Source organism: Schistocerca gregaria, chromosome 2 (assembly GCF_023897955.1).
Source record: "Schistocerca gregaria isolate iqSchGreg1 chromosome 2, iqSchGreg1.2, whole genome shotgun sequence".
Lineage (NCBI taxonomy): Eukaryota > Metazoa > Arthropoda > Insecta > Orthoptera > Acrididae > Schistocerca > Schistocerca gregaria.
The window spans coordinates 341927273-341945832 of NC_064921.1; the positions used below are offsets into that span (position 1 = coordinate 341927273).

Sequence of the window (18560 nt, forward strand, 5' to 3'; positions counted from 1 at the left end):
ACTGAGTGCCTCAGCATGGAGTGCGCATGTTTACACACAGCATGTGAAGCACCTCTTCACAACAGTTTGACCAACTGCCACACAAATAGAGTTCTGTACTTATGAAAAAAAAGAGACCTTACTTTTGGGATTACCCTCGTCCTTAAAAACATTTAAAAGAAAACAGGCTATAATGTACTCCCAGTTCTAGGACTGCATATTTCTGTACAGACCCTGAATGACCTGTCCCCCCTCACTCCATCCTTCCCCCTCTCTAACCTTTTCCAAACAATCTCATTTTCCTCCCTGAAATAGGACTGTTCTAAAAGTTAGTAATACTATTGTTAGTTGTAAATGTTTTGACCAATAGTTAAAAGATGCCAAGATCCACCTCTTACAGTTAAGTACTTGTGGTATCCTCATAACAGACAAAATAGGACCAGTGTTATATCTGCCATCTCTTATCACAGGCAGATTTAGCCTCCTGCTGTGGACACACATTTTTAGCAAGACTGCATACCACCCAGTCATTGCAGAATTGTCATTAAGAATATTCTGTAGACAGAAGAATACTTTCTTGTGTCCAAAAACCACTTTTTAACTATGAACTTTTAGAATAGATCTGGGATGTAGTCTAGAGAGATCTGAACACTGTGACTCTGCTTTCTAATTAACAGGAAAAGCTGTCAGTGGATGTTGAAACATCATGAGTCGTCATACCCCTTCCCTTGTTGTTCATACAGCCCCCAACACATCCAGGCATTGGACTCTAACAGGGCATCAGATAAGTTGCTTTATTGAAATGAAAGGAAATAATTCTAGCTAGCAGGGAAATGTTTCTTTCAGATTCTCTTTGATATAACTTTACACTTTAATTGCCAACAATACACATACATCTTGCATTCTTGTGAATTTATTGTGCTTCATTGTTGCATGATTCTTTTTGAATGAAGAACACTCAGAGTGGACTAAACTTTAACAATGATTTTACTTTCTACATGTAAAGATTAAAATATTTTAGCCACATTTGTCCCATGATATTTTAGAACTAGTCCTAATACCCAAACTATCAAACACCTACATAATATATAATCAAATTGGCCAATACTTTCAACTGTTCATTCTCTCTCTCTCTCATCTCAGTTACTGTGCCTGAGAATTCCTTCAATTTCACCTTTCTCTTTCCTTCCACGTAATTTGTTTCTGATCTCTTTCGTCAGTCCTTTGCTACTTTCTTTTGTGTATATGATTTGTTTGATTTTATTTATCTTCCTCTCATAACATACAGTGTGTCCCAGGAGGAATGGTCTATGTTCGAGGATATAACAGGATTGATCACGTGAAGCAAAAAACTTCGTATGGACATATGCCCTATTTTGAATGGTTTTGTGATAGGACACATTCAATGTACACCGTTATTTATTTTCTGTGTTATTCAATACCTTGTCAGGTTTACTCATCTGCACATGTACAATAGTTAGTAAACATTACAACATGTATTTTACAAGTATCAATTGAAAAATATTTATTTTTAACACATTCATTTCTAAGCATTGTTTTACATGTTGATTGACAGCAGTTGTACAGCTCACAATGATGTTGTTGTTGTTGTTGTTGCAATCTTCAGTCATGAGACTGGTCGGATGCAGCTCTCCATGCTACTCCATCCTGTGCAAGATTCTTCATCTCCCAGTACTTACTGCAACCTACATCCTTCTGAATCTGCTTAGTGTGTCCATCTCTTGGTCTCCCTCTACGATTTTTACCCTCCGTGCTGCCCTCCAATGCTATATTTGTGACCCCTTGATGTCTCAGAACATGTCCTATCAACCGGTCCCTTCTTCTTAAGTTGTGACACAAACTCCTCTTCTCCCCAATTCTATTCAATACTTCCTCATTAGTTATGTGGCCTACCCATCTAATCTTCAGCATTCTTCTGTAGCACCACATTTCGAAAGCTTCTATTCACTTCTTGTCCAAACTATTTATCGTCCATGTTTCACTTCTTTCAGAAACGACTTCGTGACACTTAAATCTATACTCGATGTTACCAAATTTCTCTTCTTCAGAAACACTTTACGTGCCGTTGACAGTCTACATTTTATATCCTCTCTACTTCGACCATCATCAGTTATTTTGATCCCCAAATAGCAAAATTCCGTTACTACTTTGTCTCATTTCCTAATCTAATTCCCTCAGCATCACCCGACTTAATTCGTCTACATTCCATTATCCTCATTTTGCTTTTGTTGATGTTCATCTTATACCCTCCTTTCATGACACTGTCCATTCCGTTCAACTACTCTTCCAGGCCCTTTGCTGTCTCTGACAGAATTACAATGTCATCGGCAAACCTCAAACTTTTTATTTCTTCTCCATGGATTTTAATTCCTACTCTTAATTTTTCCTTTGTTTCCTTTACTGCTTGCTCAATATACAGATTGAATAACATCGGGGAGAGGCTACGACTCTGTCTCACTCACTTCCCAACCACTGCCTACCTTTCGTACCCCTCGATTCTTATAACTGCCATTTGGTTTCTGTGCAAATTGTAAATAGCCTTTTGTTCTATGTATTTTACCCCTGCCACCTCCAGAATTTGAAAGAGAGTATTCCAGTCAACATTGTCATAAGCTTTCTCTAAATCTACAAATGGTAGAAATGTAGGTTTGCCTTTCCTTAATCTATTTTCAAAGATAAGTCGTAGGGTCAGTATTGCCTCACGTGTTCCAACGTTTCTATGGAATCCAAACTGATATTCCCCGAGGTCGGCTTCTACCAGTTTTTCCATTCATCTGTAAACAATGTGTGTTAGTATATTGCAGCTGTAGCTTATTTAACTAATAGTTTGGCAATTTTCACATCTGTCAACACCTGCTTTCTTTGGGATTGGATTTATTATATTCTTCTTGAAGTCTGAGATTATTCCACCTGTCTCTCACATCTTTCTCACCAGATGGTAGAGTTTTGGCAGGGCTGGCTCTCCCAAGGCTGTCAGTAGTTGTAATGGAATGTTGTCTACTCCCGGGGCCTTGTTTCGACTTTGGTCTTTCAGTGCTCTGTCAAACTCTTTGCACAGTATCATATCTCTCATTTCATCTTCATCTACATCCTCTTCCATTTTCATAATATTGTCCTCAAGAACATCACCCTTGTGTAGACCCTCTATATACTCCTTCCACCTTTCTGCTTTCCCTTCTTTGCTTAGAACTGGGTTTCCATTTGAGCTCTTGATATTCATACAAGTGGCTCTCTTTTCTCCAGAGGTCTTCTTAATTTTCCTGTAGGCAGTATCTATCTTACCCCTAGTGAGATAAGCCTCTACATCCTTACATTTGTCCTCTAGCCATCCCTGCTTAGCCATTTTGCACTTCCTGTAAATCTCATTTCTGAGGCGTTTGTATTCCTTTTTGCCTGCTTCATTTACTGCATTTTTATATTTTCTCCTTTCATCAATTAAATTCAATATTTCTTCTGTTACCCAAGGATTTCTACTAGCCCTCGTCTTTTTACCTACTTGATCCTCTGCTACCTTCACTATGTCTTCCCTCAAAGCTACCCATTCTTCTTCTACTGTTATTTCTTTCCCCCATTCCTGTCAATTGTTCCCTTATGCTCTCCCTGAAACTCTGTACAACCTCTGGTTCTTTCAGTTTATCCAGGTCCCATCTCCTTAAATTTCCACCTTTTGCAGTTTCTTCAGTTTTAATCTACAGGTCATAACCAATAGATTGTGGTCAGAGTCCACATCTGCCCCTGGAAATGTCTTACAATTTAAAACCTGGTTCCAAAATCTCTGTCTTACCATTATGTAACCTATCTTGTACCTTCTAGTATCTCCAGGATACTTCCACATATACAACCTTCTTTTATGGATCTTGAACCAAGTGTTAGCTATGATTAAGTCAATCTCTGTGCAAAGTTCTACCAGGCGGCTTCCTCTTTAATTTCTTAGCCGCAATCCATATTCACGTATGTTTCCTTCTCTCCCTTTTCCTACTATCGAATTCCAGTCACCCATGAGTATTAAATTTTCGTCTCCCTTCACTACCTGAATAATTTCTTTTATCTCATCATACATTTCATCAATTTCATCATCATCTGCAGAGCTAGTTGGCATGTAAACTTGTACTACTGTAGTAGGTGTGGGCTTCGTGTCTCTCTTGGCCACAATAATGCATTCACTATGCTGTTTGTAGGAGCTTACCCGCGCTCCTATTTCTTTTATTCATTATTAAACTTACTCCTGTATTACCCCTATTTGATTTTGTGTTTATAACCATGTATTCACCTGACCAAAAGTCTTGATCCTCCTGCCACCGAACTTCACTAATTCCCACTATATCTAACTTTAACCTATCCATTTTCCTTTTTAAATTTTCTAACCTACCTGCCCAATTAATGGATCTGACATTCCACACTCCGATCCGTAGAACAACAGTTTTCTTTCTCCTGATAATGACGTCCTCTTGAGTCGTCCCTGCCTGGAGATCTGAATGGGGGACTATTTTACCTCCTGAATATTTTACCCAAGAGGTCGTTGTCATCATTTAATCATACAGTAAAGCTGCATGCATGCCCTTGGGAAAAGTTACGGCTGTAGTTTCCCCTTGCTTTCAGCCGTTCGCAGTACCACAACAGCAAGGCTGTTTTGGTTAGTGTTACAGGGCCACATCAGTCAATCATCCAGACTGTTGCCCCTGCAACTACTGAAAAGGCTGCTGCCCCTCTTCAGTAACCACACATTTGTCTGGCCTCTCAATAGATACCCCTCCGTTGTGGTTGCACCTACGGTACGGCCATCTGTATCGTTGAGGCACGCAAACCTCCCCACCAACGGCAAGGTCCATGGTTCATGGGGGAGGTAAAGTTCACAATAAACGTTTGAATATCCTACCATTGACTTCAATGTGTTTGGTGTGTTTATGGGAGAACATGTTGTGTTGCTTGTGAGTGCCTCTGCACATTCCATAGCAAGGACAGCAATGTCAGTGATGCTACCAAGCAGTTCATCTTGCTTATTCACATTTAATTTGTGCACCTCCTTCAGTCTCATAAACAAAAATCTAATGGTGTAAAGTCTGGTGATCTCAGTTGCTTGTTAATTGTACTAATGCAAACAATACAGTGATTTAGGTAAGACACGTGTGTGTACCACTAGCCCAAAAACAAACGTACATTCAGAATAAGGCATGTGTCCACCTGAAGTTTTGCTTCAAAAGAGTGTTCCTCTCGTATCCCTGAATATTGACCATTCCTCCTGGAACTCACTATATAATATGTACTTCCTGCCATCTGCAGCTAACAGCTTTAGCTTTAAGACAGTATTCTTTTTCAAAGCACATGCTTTCATGCCCCACACACACGGATGCACTCTTAGCCACATCAGAACCACACTTTCTCATATGTGTCTACAGTCTGGCTATTTTGGGAGCTGTTCTCAGCTTGTTGTCAATAGTTGAGACAATGATCCCTGACGGGTTGCAGTGCTGTTGTCAGCTATCAGTTGCGAAGTGTGAATGGCTGCTGGTGAAAAAGATAGCCATCTGTAGAGCTGTGAAAACACTGAGGCATTGCCATAGAGACGTTCTCAAAATCACTTTATTTTATTGGTTGAGATATACATGCAAAGCTGCTGCACCCAGCCCACTGCAGCTGTCAGGGATCAGCTTACGCTGACTTGGTTTTAGTGGTTAGCTTTGTGGTCTCTAGATCACAAATTCAATTCCTGTATGGGTCAGAGATTGGGTGCTTGTGTTGTCATAATAATTTAGTCTCATCTTCATTCTTCATCGACACACAAGTCGTTGAAGTGGTGTCAAATAGACAACCCCTGACGGAGTCTCCCAAACAAGAGTGCCACATGGCCATTTCATTTGGTGAGTTAAGGTCTATGAACATAGTTATTTATGTTACATCTTGAAATTGATTAATTCAAATTTTGGTTTCTTTTTGGACAATCTAAATCCCTGCGAAAGTCAGAATGGTTTTGGTGTGCAGCCTTCACCAGTCACTGAAATTGTCTATCTTGACAGAGTGCTGAAATATAATGTTGCTTCTTGCTTCTTTCCTGTTGAATGTTGGTCGTTGGACTCATTACCAACTTTTGTTACAGCTGCTGCTTTGTATGAACCAGAGGTAAAGACTTCATATTTCCAGTTCTTCTTACTGTTTTCTTTTCTTACAGCCAATTGCCTGTTGGCTTCTGTCTCAGGTTGTTTGACTGACATTTGATAATTTTTCTGACATTTCGCCAGCATGAGTGGCTGGCGTACTCAAAGCTTAACCCTCCATGCTGGTGATAGACTGGAGTTGAGCCCACAGCTGAGATTGTATGTACCTTAATAATTAATGGAAAATCTCATATAAAGATGTGAAACAAATACTAACAAAGAGATAGAGGGGCTGGCCAGTACTTACCTCAGCTCAGTACAGCTGATAGATACACAAAAAACAACCGAAAATTTACGTTCCTAGGTTATTGGTGTAACAAAAGCAATTACACCAATAACCTGACCATTGCATTCCTCTCCCGCAACTATCCTGCAGACCTTGTCCACAAACAGATCTCCTGAGCAATACATTCCTCCCCGTCCAACAACAATGTTCCTACCCTCAGACCACACAGAAGCATCCCCCTTATCACCCAATATTATCCTGGCCTCGAATACATCAATAAATTACTCCACCAGGGATATGACTTTCTCAATTCAGCCTCTGAAATGAGATCATCCCTTGACAAAATTCTCTCCACACCACCCAGAGTTGCCTTTCGTCACCCCCCTAACCTCCGTAACATCCTTGTTAAACCCTACAGTATTCCCAGACTACCTTCTCTACCCAGCGATTCCTACCCCTGTAACCGACCCTGCTGCAAAACCTGCCCCATGCATCCCCCCACAACCATCTACTCCAGCCCCGCTACTGGTAAAACATACACAATTCAAGGCAGGGCCACGTGTGAAACTACACATGTCATTTATCAGCTGACATGCCTGCACTGCACAGCCTTTTACATTGGTATGACAACAACTAAACTGGCTGAGCGCATGAATGGACACGGACGAACTGTCCGCCTAGGAGATGTCCAATACCCAGTAGCGGAGCATGCCCTCCAGCATAATTCTAGGGACCTAGGAACCAGCTACACTGTATATGCCATTTGGCTTCTCCCACCCAAAACCAGTCCCTCTGAACTGCGGAGATGGGAACTTGCACTCCAACACATCCTTTCATCCCGCTATCCCCCTGGACTGAACCTATGTTAAACAACCTCACTCCCATTTACAGCAGAATATCTTTGGCTTCCCTCTGACAACCATGCCTCCATCCTTGCTACCCTCCCTGTTTTACCTGTTTCTTCATAACCTGGGTTGTGAGTAACTAAATCCACTTTCCCTTTTTCCCTTTCTTTCCCCTCTCTCCTCCCTCGATAAAGGAACATTTATTCCGAAAGCTAGGAATGTAAATTTTCGGTTGTTTTTTGTGTATCTATCGGCTGTACTGAGCTGAGGTAAGTACTGGCCAGCCCCTCTATCTCTTTGTTAGTACTATATGTACCTTGTGCACCAATGTACAAGGAGTTTTCTTTGTCATTTCCGCTGTGGTTCTCCCCTGAGTGGTCCTTCTCTGCAGACAGGAATCCACGATCAATTCACCTTGAGGCTTCCTTGTTTCATGTTGAACCTATTGTCATGTTTGTGTATTTCTGGCACTTTCCTGAACAAGTGGCTTTAATAGCTTTTTTATACAGCAAGAATCTCCATGTCGGCAAATTTCACTATGTGGTCGGTTTCACACAGCATGTACTCCACCATGGCAGATTCCTCTAGCTGACGCAGCGTGTAATGCTGCTTATGTTTGGTGAGCCTGCTGTTGTTTGATCGTCCAGTCATTCCAGCGTTGACATTTCCACCTGTACATGGTAATCAGTATATTCGTAACATTGCAAGTGGGTCCATGTAGGTCACTTTCCTCCTTTGCCAACCTGGGATGTTCTTTGATTGTCCTCATGGGTTTACAAATAGTCTTTACATCATGCTTGCACAATATACGGCAGAGTCTGTCCATCACTCTGGGAATATATGGCAGGAAGGCCATATCCGACATTTCTTTTTCTGATGTGTCACTTTCCTGAATGTTCGATTCTGTGAAACTTTTTGTGTAACTGGTGAGAGTACCCATTGCTCCTCAGAATGTTTTCCAGGTGTTGCATCTCATATCTGAGGTGCTGCACGTCACATGTTCATCTTGCTCTCTTTTTCTGGCTCGGGTGGTGATTTGATCATTTGTGCAGCTAGTGGCCTATGTGTGATTGGTTTTGATACGTGTTCTGTCCCAGGTTTTCGCTGACCTTGTGACCAGAACATCGAAAAAGGGTAGCTATTGGTCCTTTTCTACTTCCATGATAAATTTTATGTTTGTATGGAGAGCGTTAAGGTGTCTTACGAAGTAACCGAGCTGTTCCTCACCATGGCTCCACATAGTGAAGGTATCATAGTCGTATCTGTACCATGCCGTAAGTTTACAAGATACCAAGTCCAGCACCTGTAATCCAAAATGTTCCATGAAGAAGTTGGCCATCACTACACTAAGTAGACTACCGATGGCAACACCTTCCAGCTGTTCATAGAAGTTGCATTCTGCATGAAATAGCTTGTGACAAGACATGCATGAAAAAGTTTGATGATATCTTGCAGGAAAATAGAACCGACATGTTCCAGAGAATCATTAAGTCACTTTGCTAAACAAAAATATAAAGCCTGTACGGGATGTCATTTGGTTGATGTTTGGTTTCTCCAACTTCTCAGTGCAGTATTCATGGTCTTTTATGTGTGTCAGGTTTTTATACATGGAGCTGGAGCAGACAGGCGAAATGTTTAATCAGTTTTGTGCATTACTCCAAAGGGTAGAACTCTTAATTCTGGGAGCTTAATATATCTCAACTTTTCACACAGAAAATGTGCTTGCAGAATGCTTCATTTGTTTTCTGTGAAGTTTTTTGTTTTCATTGATGAAATGCTCTGAATATGATGTAAAATCTTACAGGGCCGTTTTTGGAATACTTGGAGCATGTGATATTTCGGAGGAACATTCAGAAGTTATAAAAACAGCAGATGACTATTTATGGATGAAATTGTCTCAGATATGTAATAGTGCAGATGGGACAAAATTTTCTTATCCTGAATTACAATCTTTGATTTTGGAAGAACAAGGTACATTCCTATATTTATCAATATATTTTATCATGATAGTTTATTTATTTAAAGCTTATAAGTAATTCTAGTTATGATGTATTTCAAACCTGGTTAACACAAAAATCTGTAGAGAATCCCTTCAATTCAGGACACATGAATTGATGTAACTGACTCATTTATAAACCAACTTCTCATAGCTTACATATGTTGATGCTTGCTCAAAAGTGACAGTATTTTTGTTGCAGTCTTACTGTAATTTTGGTTACAAATAATAATTATAACTCCCTTTCACCTTTTCATCTTACCAGTTCCCTCCCTTCTCTGTTTGTCCCTCTTTGTCCCTTCTTCCTACAACTACTAATATTTTTACTAATATTTACAACATTTGAATCATTGTAAATTCTCTAAGCATTTGCTTCCTCAGGAGAGCCAGACGGTTTTTGTAGATGGATGATATAAGCAAAAGATAAAAATCACGATTTTAGTAGTAAACACTGTTTGCTTGTGTCTGGTCTGTCTTTCTCATTTATTTTAAACATACATAGTCCATGTAGTGATGTGAAAGAATTTTTATATGCCATAGAACTGAAAAATAATTTCTCCATGGTTGTGTAGCTTAATATGAAGTTTATTTTGTTGTGATTTGTATTCTATGTATCAGTGAACATATTGGATTGAAGCAGCATGTTTGTTGTAGTTAGAACTTCTCAAGACTTGTGATGTAACTGTAAATAAAGACTTCTGTTATTTCAGGTGAAAGTCATTATAATGCCTCTGAACAGCCAATGCTCTACTTCAGTATGTTATTCCTTACTGGACAGTTTGAGGCAGCTATTGAATTCCTTACTCGAACAGATAAGCTGAAGGTGCATGCAGTTCACATCGCCCTTGTTCTTAATGAACAAAGTATACTTGCTGCTCCTCCAAGTATACAGACACCATTGTGTGAGTTACTTATATATACATTTTCAATTGTTTGTCTTGTAGGTGGACAATGACAGAAAGTAAAGTATAAGTTGTGTTTAATAGTGAAGAGCTTACTAATTATCATAAAGCAAATATATTGAGCAGTGTATGTGCACATAAGTCTCTCTCTCTCTCTCTCTCTCCTTCCCCTCCCCCTCCTCCTTCTCCCCCTCCCCCTGTACCCCCCCCTTTCCCCTCCTCCCCCTCTGCTCCTCCCCTTATAATCTTATAACTCCCAGAACAGCCTGGATATTACGCAGAAGGCACAACATGTGTGATTTTTCTTTGAAGATTATTCCAACTTCTTTGAATGTCTTTTAAACGTCGGAAGAATAACACACATTGAGCATTTCTTGTTCTTCCAAGTTTTGTAAGGGGTAGTTCATAGACAACAGGACCATTAATTTTCTGGCTATTGGGTTCATTCTTTTTGATTAGTGTTTAAAATTGCTAGGTTTTGTTGGAAATGGCTAGGTTTCCCATAGCCCGTTGCACTTAACTATTTATTTATTTATTTATTTATTTATGCATTTATTTTACCTGGCAAGATTAGGGCCTTCAGGCTCTCTCTTACACCTAACCAGGCATACTCAGATTGAACGAGTTACAGTTTCTACATAACATTAAGGACATATAACGTATTATGCAGTATTGATGTTAAAGAAAAAAATAGAGATTATAACAGTAGTACAATGATAATTATAACAATAAAAAATAATTATAACAATCAAGAATAATAATGATGATGATGATGATGATTATAGTGACTATGTATATGAAAGTAAACATACTTTTCTTTTGTGAATGTCAGTCCCATTGTTAGTTGAGAATTTTCTTGCAGCTTGTGAGTTATTCTCATCGAGCAGAGACATAAGATGATAGAATGGGGTGAAAGAGATATATAAGAGGTAGATAGGTTAGGGGAAGAGAAATAGAAAGGTAAAATTCGAAGCTGTGATGGAGAGGAGAAAGAAAGAGATGAGAGGGGCACAACAATGGTGGCTATACCGTCCCTAATATGTAAGTTTTGAGTTCCCTCTTGAATGTTGAGTAGTTCTGGATAAGACGCAGATCACAGGGGAGCGTGTTCCAAAGTCGTATGGCTGAGATGGAGAATGACACGGAGAAAGATTTTGTGTTATGTAAAGGTACAGCCAAGATGCTAGACGTATCCGATCTGGTATTGCGATTGTGGAATGATGATAGGTGTTTCATGTGAGAAGATAAGTATTGGGGGCACCAGTGGCTAAGAAATCGATGAAGTAAGCACATCATATGGAGATATACAACCGAATATTGCACATGTATCTAACGCAAGCATTCATCACTAGCTCGAGGCAGCTAGAATTTTCACTATTTGTGCCGTGTTGAACTACATCGCAGTAGTAAAGATTAGACAAGACTAGTGTTTGGACTAATTTTTGTTTAACATGGGTTGGAAATATTTTTCTAAATTTTTGAATTGCATTTAGGGAGGAGAGCGATTTCCGGCAAGCTGTGACTGTTTGTTCTTCCCAGTTTAGGTGTTCATCCAAGATTATTCCAAGGTCTTTTACTGTTTTTTGGTATGGTAGTTGGGTACCATTGAGGAGTATTTTAGGGACTGTTTCGCAAAAGTACCGGCTGATTAACTTTGGATGAGATATAAGTATGACCTGGGATTTCTTGGGGTTTAGTTTCAGACCTAGATTCTGTGCCCATCGAGAAACAGAGCAAAGATCTGCGTTCATACTGGCTACTGCGCCAGCAATGTTTTTGGGGCTTGCACTTATGTACAGTTGGATGTCGTCGGCATATAGATGGTAGTTGCAGGAGTGAATCACTGAAGAAATATCATTAATGTACAGTGAGAAGAGTAGTGGACCAAGGACGGAGCCTTGGGGAACTCCAGAGTGCACGCTTTTCCAACCAACGAATGACTTGTTGACTTCTGTTTTTGAGGTAGCTGTGGAATCAGTGTATTGCGCTGTTTGAGAAATTCAGCTGTGTCATTTTAATTAGTAATATATCGAAGTCAACTGTGTCAAAAGCCTTGCTAAAGTCAAGCAGTGTTAGGATAGTAGTTTCACGTCTGTCCATAGCATGTTTAATGTCATCAGTTACTTTGATTAATGCAGTTGCTGTACTATGGTGCTTTCGAAAGCCTGACTGATATTCGTCATGGATGTTATGAGTTTTGAGGTAATCCGTCAGCTGTTCATGGACGATGTATTCTAGGGCTTTAGATATTGCAGGTAGTATGCTGATCGGCCTGTAGTCACCTGGTGACTTAGGGTTGTCAGTCTTGGGTATAGGCTGAATTAAACTTTGCTTCCACTCAGTAAGATATGTACTACTGACAAGAGACAGGTTGAAGATGTCTGTGATAACTGGAATAATAGTGTCTACAACGTTCTTAATCATGTCAATGCTCACTCCATCATTTCCTACTGCCTTGGAAGAGATTCTCATAATTGCCTTGTGTACTGTGCCGGTAGTGACATGTTTTAGGAAAAACTTGTCTCTTGAGAGATTGATATCTTGGGGCTGGTAATTTGTCGCTGCGTGGCAGTTTACAGCTGTTGAGAAGAAATCGTTAATTCTTCTGCAGACGCTTGATAAACAGCGTCAGATCTTCGCTTCCCTATACCAAAACTGCGCAGCTTTTTCCACAGTGCAGCAGGTTTTGATATGCCGCATACGACAGAGCGGGCATGTCTGATTTTGGCATTCCTCATGCTTTGCTTGGTTCTGTTTAGGAGTTTCCTATAAGCTTTGTACACCTCGGGAGTTGGGTTACACTTGAAGGCAGCATCACGTTTATTCACTAACTGGCGTAATGCAGTGGTGAGCCACGGAGCGGGAGCTCCCTTTGCCTTGACAGTGCGTTGAGGAGCATGTTTATCATACAGTGCAATAATTTTGCGACATAATTGCCGAATTTTTCCGTCTAGTCAGTTCATTGCTTATATCATGCCAAGGGATGTCTGAGCAATCCTTTTGAAGAGCGTCATGTTTAACATTTTTTAAGTTTCTGTAGGTTACCAGGTGAGATTTTTCTTTGGTAGTATGCATTGAGTAATTTAAGAATATCACGTCATGAGCAGAGTGTCCCGGAGCGGATGTCTGATTGGCGTGGATTATTTTATCTGGTCGCTTTGTTGCTATTATATCTATGAGTGTGTGGCTGTGTGGCGTGTGATGAATTGGGTCCAGCGGTGTTAAACTCATATCATTGGAGTGGAACAGTCGCCTTAGTTTTTCGGCAGAGGGAGATTTTAACTGTAAGTCTATGTTTGTGTCGCCCATAATAATCATGTGTTCATACTGTGTGACGAGTGAGGACAGGGCAAACTGAAAGGAGGTCATGACACCGACGTTTGGAGGTTTATATATTACTCCAGTTAGCAGTTTCTGATTTGATGTATTTATTTCAAAAAACAAGAACTCTGCTTCTCCTTCGCCCTTTGCATCCGATGTACATAGTACAGTAGGTGTCAGATCAGAGCGAACATAGGCACCCACACCACCCCCGCGTTGGGTTTCACAATCTGTCCTTAGGAGAGAGTAACCAGCGATTCGGATAGCGTTGGAAGAAATGTTTGGTTTCAACCAAGTTTCAGAGACGAGGATAATCTGGAACAGCGATTGGCAGAACAGGTCACAGAACTCGTCGAAGTGAGCTGTTAGCGACTGCGCGTTCGCGTGGGCCACAAAGAGCCCGCCGCCGGAACTGGTCCGTCCCATTGTGGCCGCCTGTAGGACCGAGCGTGCTCCGTTTACCTGCTTGCTGGAAGAGGGACAAAAGCTGGATTTCGCGGGGGAAGACATATTTACAGGTGTGTCCAAGGTCGTGACTGACTCAAGCGTCTGTGGACTAAAGGTGAAAAACACGCTGGAAGTATTGGAGAAGGGAGCGAAAAGAAAGATGGAAAGTGACAGTAGTGGTTACGAAAAAGATAGTAGTAGTAGCAGTGGTGGTGGTGGCGGTGGTGGTGGTGGTGGCGGCGGCGGCGGCGGTGGCGAAGATGAAAATAACAGATATAAAAAGGCGATTGTAAGGAGATTCCTGTTAACGGAGAATGTTAATTCCCATACGACTGACAATATGAATATACATGAGCACTTATGATAGGCAATTAAAGAAACAATATTTTTGTGAAACAATTGACTGATTTCAAATAGAGTACTTATGGTACTTATAGAAATAACGGAGCATTATTTAAGCTAAAAAATGAAAAGAAATAATAAAAATTAACTTATATTAGACAGATTACAATATGAGACTTTGTGTCTCGCAAGATTTCGCTCAGTCTTTCAGTTCGAACATGTTCGTCACCGTTTTCCTCCCTCCTTCCGTCTTGACTACGATCCTGCCATCCTGGGTCCATACATTTTGAAGGCTGAACTGTGTGATCGCAGCGTTCAAAACTTTTAGTCTTTCGCGCGTCAGATTTCCCTCAGGGTAACCCCACTCTTGGCTAGTTTTCTTTTCTGAGCAAACACTTCAGCTCTTTTCCGGTAAGACACAAATTTAATTATTATGGGCCTGGGTTTCATGGCACCTGGTATCCTGCGCCCAACACGATGGCTTCTGTCAATATCGGCCATGTCGATCTGCACGCCAAGTTTCTCACGCACGAGGCTAATGGTCAGGTCGTCGGTGTTTTCGCGATCGTTTTCAGCTACCCCGAACAAGCGCAAGCTGTTTCTTCGCTGATACTGCTCAATTTCATCGGTGGCTGCAGACAGTTTAGCTTCTAGGTCGGCGGCTTTTTTCTCTTGTGCGGCCAGGGACTTTCTAAGAGACTGGATTTCGGTGCTGTTGCGCCCAACAGACTCTTGCAGTTTGTCCATGACCGCGGCCGTCACAGAGTCTGTGATGGATTGGACGATTACGTCTAGTGTGTCTTTGCTGTGCAGTGCTGCATTCACCTGGGACCGGACGAGCTCCCCGATGTTGGGAAGCGGGGCCTCACCTGCCGCCGGAGGCCGGGCGCTCGCTCTGCCTGCGCCCCTGTAGCCTCGCCTGCTGCCGCTTACTCGTGCTCTTCCCATTTTTCACTCACTTATCACTTATCACTTTTGGTAATCAACAGAGAACAATACACCACGGCAAGTAACACTTGTTTAGTCGGATGCACACATTGTGGACTGCCGCACTTCTTTGTAACACCTTCAATGAGCGGAAAAACTCGCGAACCGAAGAAACGTGCGTCACTCAGTGGCCGACTATCTGTCATGTCAGTGAAAACCAAAACCATATTCGTACAGATTTTTATCTCATATTTCTAAATGCACTATGTTGAAGATTAGCTTTTGTCTGACATACAGAACATGGCAATCTTACACCATCTTCAATATGTGCGGTGCTACTACAAATGACTAGTTCATTTCAAAGTTTTATATCTTCAAAAGTATTACAATATAAATATGATTGCTGCATGAATAAAACAGTAAACTCATAGTGTTTGCATTGCGCCAACCAGTTGGTTTACAAGTGCAGTACCATGACAAAAAAAAGTTTTTGTATTTGTATGTTGGGACATGTGAGATGGAGGCATGTTTATTATAGAGCCCTAAGGAATGCCATAGAATGTTGCTCGACAATTATTATTTCAATAGGCATAGCAATTCGCTAACAAATGAAGCATGTGCTTCAGTATTTAGTTTGCCTCACAAAAATTTAACAACCACTTAGAACAGAATTAGAGCTTAGTGACAACAACAGGAAGGATTAATAATGACGACATTCGGAAGATGCAGTTTCACACCATCAGAATTTTTACTAACTACACTGCAGTGGCCAGTGATGATGAGTGTTCTCTTTGGGGGAGGGGCTGGGGGTTGCACATTCAGCTTACTATGCATTGAATTGTGTAGAAGATTAAGAATTTGAAATAACATTGTTGAAGCTCATTATTTGGCTTAGATCTGTAGTAATATAATAAATTTACAAAAAGCGAATAAAATATACAAATCAGCGTCAAAATTTTTAAAAAATGTCTTGAGGACTGCAGTTTAAAGGCCTCTAAGTAGTGATGTGAAGGTTTAAATTAATTAGACTTAAGGTGTCATTGGTAGTTGTATGATTAGACCTCTTAAGAGTTCCTGGTTTAGTTTAAGGAACTTGTGAATTTGATTCTTGAACTAGTCTTGCATACTGAAAAAATTGTTTTTATAGTGTCAGTAGAACCTGATGATGATCCACCTGCAAGAAGGTTAAATTTAGCACGACTAATAATGCTTTATGTCCGAAAGTTTGAAGCTACAAATCCGTTGGAGGCTCTCCAGTACTACTACTTTTTGAGGTAAACACTACATGGAACATAACTGTATACATGAAGTCCTCACATACTTGAGCCAACTTTGTCATTCCTTAGATTTTAATCTGGTGAATTTTATACAGAAATATGAAGAATGCAGATGGCAAGAATCTCTTCATGTTGTGCGTTAGTGATCTGGTCATGGAAGCAAGAAATTTCGATGAAGTTTTGGGCTACCTGGAGTCTGATGGTTGTCGGAAACCTGGTTACATAGATTCCTTCCACGGAGTTCAGGTAATGTAGAATGTCAATCAGATCATCATCATTTTTGCTTTTCACCCATAAGAATAGCGTAATATTTATTTTTCATCCTTTCTACACATAATTTACTTACATGTGCAGAAAAGTAATGCTTTCAAATTTTTTATGTGAAAACTCTTACAGCTTTTTAAATAAAATGTGTAATGTAACTATTTTGGTGCATGAGAAACAGCTGTAATTGAGTTTCGAATTCAGAAAGTTCATCCACATATGGAGTGCCTTCTCCTTCAGCATGACAATGCCAGACTGCACATGGATGATGTGACATCTACAATAACGGCAGTAATCAGATTCTTTTGGTTCACTGTTATCAATAATCATCACTACAGTCCCTCAGTACAGTCCCAAATTGGCTCCATCCAGTCTTCATCTGTTAAAAAATTTTCCAAGGCATTACTTTTCAACACATCCTGATAGGCATCAAAATGTGTAAATGCATCAGATTATATAAATTAAATGTAAATGGATAGATGAAAAATCTATTCACCAAGCAGCAGCAGAACACCACACACACAAAGGTTTAACTTTTACAAGCTTACAGAGCCAGTGGCTTATTCTGTCCAAAGAGTTGAAGGGGAAGGAAGAGAGATGAAGGAAAAGGACTTGGAACGGTTTAGGGAAAGGGATACAAAAAGACACCCAGAACCCCGGGTCAGTGGAGACTTACCAGACGGATTGAGAAGGAAAGACTGATTGTTGGGGACTGCATTATATATATGTATAACTGTCCAGTCTTTACTGACCTCTCAGGATTTGTTTTGTATAAGTTTTGCACGTTGCTGGACTCCGGGTGTTCTGTTGATTGCCCTAATTAACAAGTTTGAGGTGCTATCTATCACTAAAACTGAAACTGAGCAAGTGGGACTCATGTCACCAGTTTTGGAGGAACTTGTTTCTCCGGTATCAAGAGGAGGCATACACAGAATGGTAGGGGTGTATTTAATCGTCAGCAGTTCAAACATATGCAAATTATAATAACCCTTAAGGAAATTGCAGAAAGGAACACCAGGTGCACTCAATGTGAATGCCTGGAGGCCTCATTCAGAATGTTGAAGAGGCTACTCCAGCAGCCATTGAGGGAACAGGGTGCAGCTAACTGCAGATTGTGGGAAACGTTGGAACAAATTATGTCTGTCATCGGCGGCCCCAACACCATACTTGTATCATTTCAGTAACTGGCAGAGAAGATTGAGAAGACCAGCCTTGCACATAGTTTCAACAATTTGCGGTATTGCCCCAGACCTGATCGTGGCCTTTTGGTTCTGAGACAAGTGAAGAATTGAACCAGAGGCTTGGAAGGTTCTGTGATAAGCTAGGCTGCATTTTCCTGGACTTGCGCCATAGCTGTAGGGCCCCCTAAATGGGTCAGGCATGCACTACACATCATAGGCTGCTGTTAGGTAGTTGACTGTGTGTCAGGTGAACACAAGAGTTTTTTAATTAGGTGACTCTCCATCCAACCCTGATAACAATAACTGTAGGAAACCCAGAAGTATCAGTGTAAGATTGAAAGAAATGCCTCCCATAGGTGAGAGTATTAAAATCGTAATTGTAAACTGGTAATATTAGGTACAGAAAACTCGTTGAAAACTGAAATTGGTAGCAATGACATTTTTGGGTAAAATTTAAGTGTACATCAAAAGGATAGGCAAAATGGAAATGGGGGTGGTGTATTTGTTGCAGTTGATAAGAAATTTAAATTCACCGATACAGAAATCTAAACTGTATGTGATACTATTTGGACAAGTCTTAGTATTGGGGGAGGGCATAAAGTGGTTATTGGATCCTTCCGTCAAACACCAGGCTCATCTCCTTATGTAATCAAAAACTTAAGAGAATACCTCAGTCCATT

At 40.6% G+C, this 18560-nt stretch overlaps 1 protein-coding gene across 3 annotated transcripts in view; it reads left to right on the plus strand.

Moving 5' to 3' along the window:
- Positions 1 to 18560, plus strand: part of LOC126337015 (nuclear pore complex protein Nup93-like) — a 187892-nt gene that overhangs the window by 91067 nt on the left and 78265 nt on the right. For all 3 annotated transcript variants that reach the window (XM_050001272.1, XM_050001270.1, XM_050001271.1), the window contains 4 exons: positions 9028 to 9194; positions 9930 to 10121; positions 16306 to 16432; positions 16531 to 16681. In XM_050001272.1, the coding sequence (XP_049857229.1) occupies positions 9028 to 9194; positions 9930 to 10121; positions 16306 to 16432; positions 16531 to 16681 (637 nt within the window). The remainder of the gene's footprint in view (positions 1 to 9027; positions 9195 to 9929; positions 10122 to 16305; positions 16433 to 16530; positions 16682 to 18560) is intronic.